The 3116-nt window shown below is 42.1% G+C and overlaps 1 protein-coding gene across 1 annotated transcript in view; it reads right to left on the bottom strand.

Annotated features, from left to right (window-relative positions):
• Window positions 1-142: 142 nt before the first annotated feature.
• LOC117939045 (rho GTPase-activating protein 8-like) overlaps window positions 143-3116 on the bottom strand; it is a 13263-nt gene continuing 10289 nt past the window's right edge. The window contains exons 3-6 of the mRNA XM_034864087.1: window positions 2531-2604; window positions 1927-2004; window positions 860-988; window positions 143-303 (exon numbers count right to left, since the gene is read on the bottom strand). Coding sequence (XP_034719978.1) covers window positions 143-303; window positions 860-988; window positions 1927-2004; window positions 2531-2604 — 442 coding nt within the window. The remainder of the gene's footprint in view (window positions 304-859; window positions 989-1926; window positions 2005-2530; window positions 2605-3116) is intronic.

A 3116-nucleotide genomic window follows, 5' to 3' on the forward strand; every position in this document is an offset into this window, starting at 1 on the left:
CCCCCCCCCCCCCCCCCTCCCATGTTGATTCCAAAGTAACGCCCTTGCAGTAATTAGTAAAGTCCTATTTCTATCTCTGAAGAATTATCAGGAGGATTAATGTTTCTCTTCCTGTAGTCGTGTCGGTTAATTTACAAATTTGTTACACTCTGCAGCATGATTTATGAAATGTGAACTCATTAATATAAATCAGACTTACCATGTGGAGGAAACCCAGCAGGTACTTCGCTACGATGAAGTTATGTTCGGGAAGACTTTCAACCACCTGTCTACACCTGGAGACCCTCAAGCTGCTCTCCACACCTGAGACAGGAGACAGCATCAGACAGAGGACAGTGTCCCGGGACGCAGAGACCAGTCAAATAAATGGGTTTCATAGAGCCGATACCAATATAATATCTGATTATTTTAAAAAGAAATCCAGAAACGCATAACAAAACATAACCAGATTTCCCCAAAATTAGTTATTTATGCGTTCTCACTAAAATAATATGATAATAATTTGTTTTATTGTCACAAAAGAACATCAAATATGTTAAAGTTCTGATAAATAAAATGTAGAAAAATACAGACTTAAGATATGAAACTTAAAAATAATCAGTGTGTCCAACAGAGACGTTGTAGAGCGTCCTCTGGTGGACAGACTATGTAACTCCAACTCATGACATGGTTGACGTCCGTTTTTATTTTTTAAATATTCATTCATCAGAATAATTTCTTTGTCATTATCAATGATTCTGATGAATGAATGATTTTTTTTGAATCGGTCATTATAAATGCTAGATGAGTAAAAATAAACAGATCGTGAAATGCCTAATATTGGCCGATATATTGGCTGGGCTCTAGTGCGTTGACTCACTGAGGAAGTCCTGGACCTGGTTGTAGACCCTGAACGTGAGCAGAGGTTCAGGCAGCTCTCGGAGAAACGTCTTCAGGATCACAGCGGGAACGTGGACGTCTCCGACCTCCTCAAAGTTCACCGGTTTCCCTGAACACGTGATAAATAACACAAAGACACTTTTTATTGTTTCCAGTTAGACGCGTTATGAACGGCGTTAACGCTAACCCATTTTAACGGCGTCCATTTGGTTAGCGCGGGATTAACGTTCTTTTTGGCCTAGCAGACTTTGTAGTTTTTTTCACATGCTGTTGCAACAAGTAGTGATGTTAGAAAAAGATAAAACTAGAGAGATGTCTCACTCTGGAGATAAAACTAGAGAGATGTCTCACTCTGGAGATAAAACTAGAGAGATGTCTCACTCTGGAGATAAGACTAGAGAGACGTCTCACTCTGGAGATAAAACTAGAGAGATGTCTCACTCTGGAGATAAAACTAGAGAGATGTCTCACTCTGGAGATAAAACTAGAGAGATGTCTCACTCTGGAGATAAAACTAGTGAGATGTCTCACTCTGGAGATAAAACTAGTGAGATGTCTCACTCTGGAGATAAAACTAGAGAGATGTCTCACTCTGGAGATAAAACTAGTGAGATGTCTCACTCTGGAGATAAAACTAGAGAGATGTCTCACTCTGGAGATAAAACTAGAGAGATGTCTCACTCTGGAGATAAAACTAGAGAGATGTCTCACTCTGGAGATAAAACTAGTGAGATGTCTCACTGTTGTCTCAATGAGATTAAACAGAGACCTAAACACACAGGGTGAAAACAGGATCTGCAGCAATGTGCAGTACAAAAAAAAGATGGTGTTTTTAGAAAATAAACCATGGAAACCTATTCTGGTCCAACCTCAAAATGCATTTATGAACCTGAAGATGAGCAGAATGATGGCGGTTCAGTCGATGCCTAAAAATAATTAAATTCGCAGCACACACACACACACACACACACACACACATTGATCTTCCCTTCCTGTAATGGAGAGATAAGAGAGCCCCTGCCACTCAAGGAGGGAGACCCCACTCACCCAGGTTGTAGAGTTTCTGAACGTCCTTGATGAGCTGGACTCGAGCCGAACGTCTGAAGATCCCCTCGGTCGTCAGGCCTCAAAACAGACACACAACAGTTAGAGAGACTTGATATCACGTTTCTGAGAAAGTCACAATACTTTACTGATTTATTCACAGGCTGGTCCTCTTAAAGATACTAGCGACAAAACCACCAATCATGTTTTATTAAAAGGTCCCATGACATGGTATCTGAAGTCTCTTTATATAGACCTTAGTGGTCCCTAATACTGTATCTGAAGTCTCTTTATATAGACCTTAGTGGTCCCCTAATACTGTATCTGAAGTCTCTTTATATAGACCTTAGTGGTCCCTAATACTGTATCTGGAGTCTCTTTATATAGACCTTAGTGGTCCCTAATACTGTATCTGAAGTCTCTTTATATAGACCTTAGTGGTCCCTAATACTGTATCTGAAGTCTCTTTCCCAGAATTCAGCCTTGGTGCAAAATTACAGCCACTAGAGACAGTCCTACAATTAGCCTTCCGACAGGTTTCTCTGTGGAGACCCCCACCCAGATTCCCTTTGGGTCTGCTTATCATTATGAGATCATCATCTCTCACCTTTCTCCTTGAGAAAAATCACCGTCTGAGCGATCACCGGCGGGATCATCGCCTCCCTGTTCTTCTCTCGAATGCTGTCACAAAACAGGGGGACAATATGAGGACAACATGAGGACAACATGTGGGCAACATGGGGGCAACATGGGGGCAACATGGGGGCAACATGAGGACAAAATGAGGGCAACATGAAGACAACATGAGGACAACATGAGAACAACATGAGGACAACATGAGAACAACATGAGGACAACATGAGGACAACATGAGAACAACATGAGGACAACATGTGGGCAACATGGGGGCAACATGAGGGCAACATGAGAACAACATGAAGACAACATGAGGGCAACATGAGGACAACATGAAGACAAAATGAGGGCAACATGAGGACAACATGAGGGCAACATGAGGACAACATGTGGGCAACATGGGGGCAACATGAGGACAACAAGAAGGCAACATGAGGGCAACATGAAGAAAACATGGGGACAACATGAGGACAACATGAGGACAACATGTGGGCAACATGGGGGCAACATGAGGACAACATGAGGGAAAAATGAGGGCAACAAGAAGACGACATGAT

The sequence above is a fragment of the Etheostoma cragini genome, chromosome 23, assembly GCF_013103735.1.
Source record: "Etheostoma cragini isolate CJK2018 chromosome 23, CSU_Ecrag_1.0, whole genome shotgun sequence".
In the NCBI taxonomy this organism is placed as follows: domain Eukaryota; kingdom Metazoa; phylum Chordata; class Actinopteri; order Perciformes; family Percidae; genus Etheostoma; species Etheostoma cragini.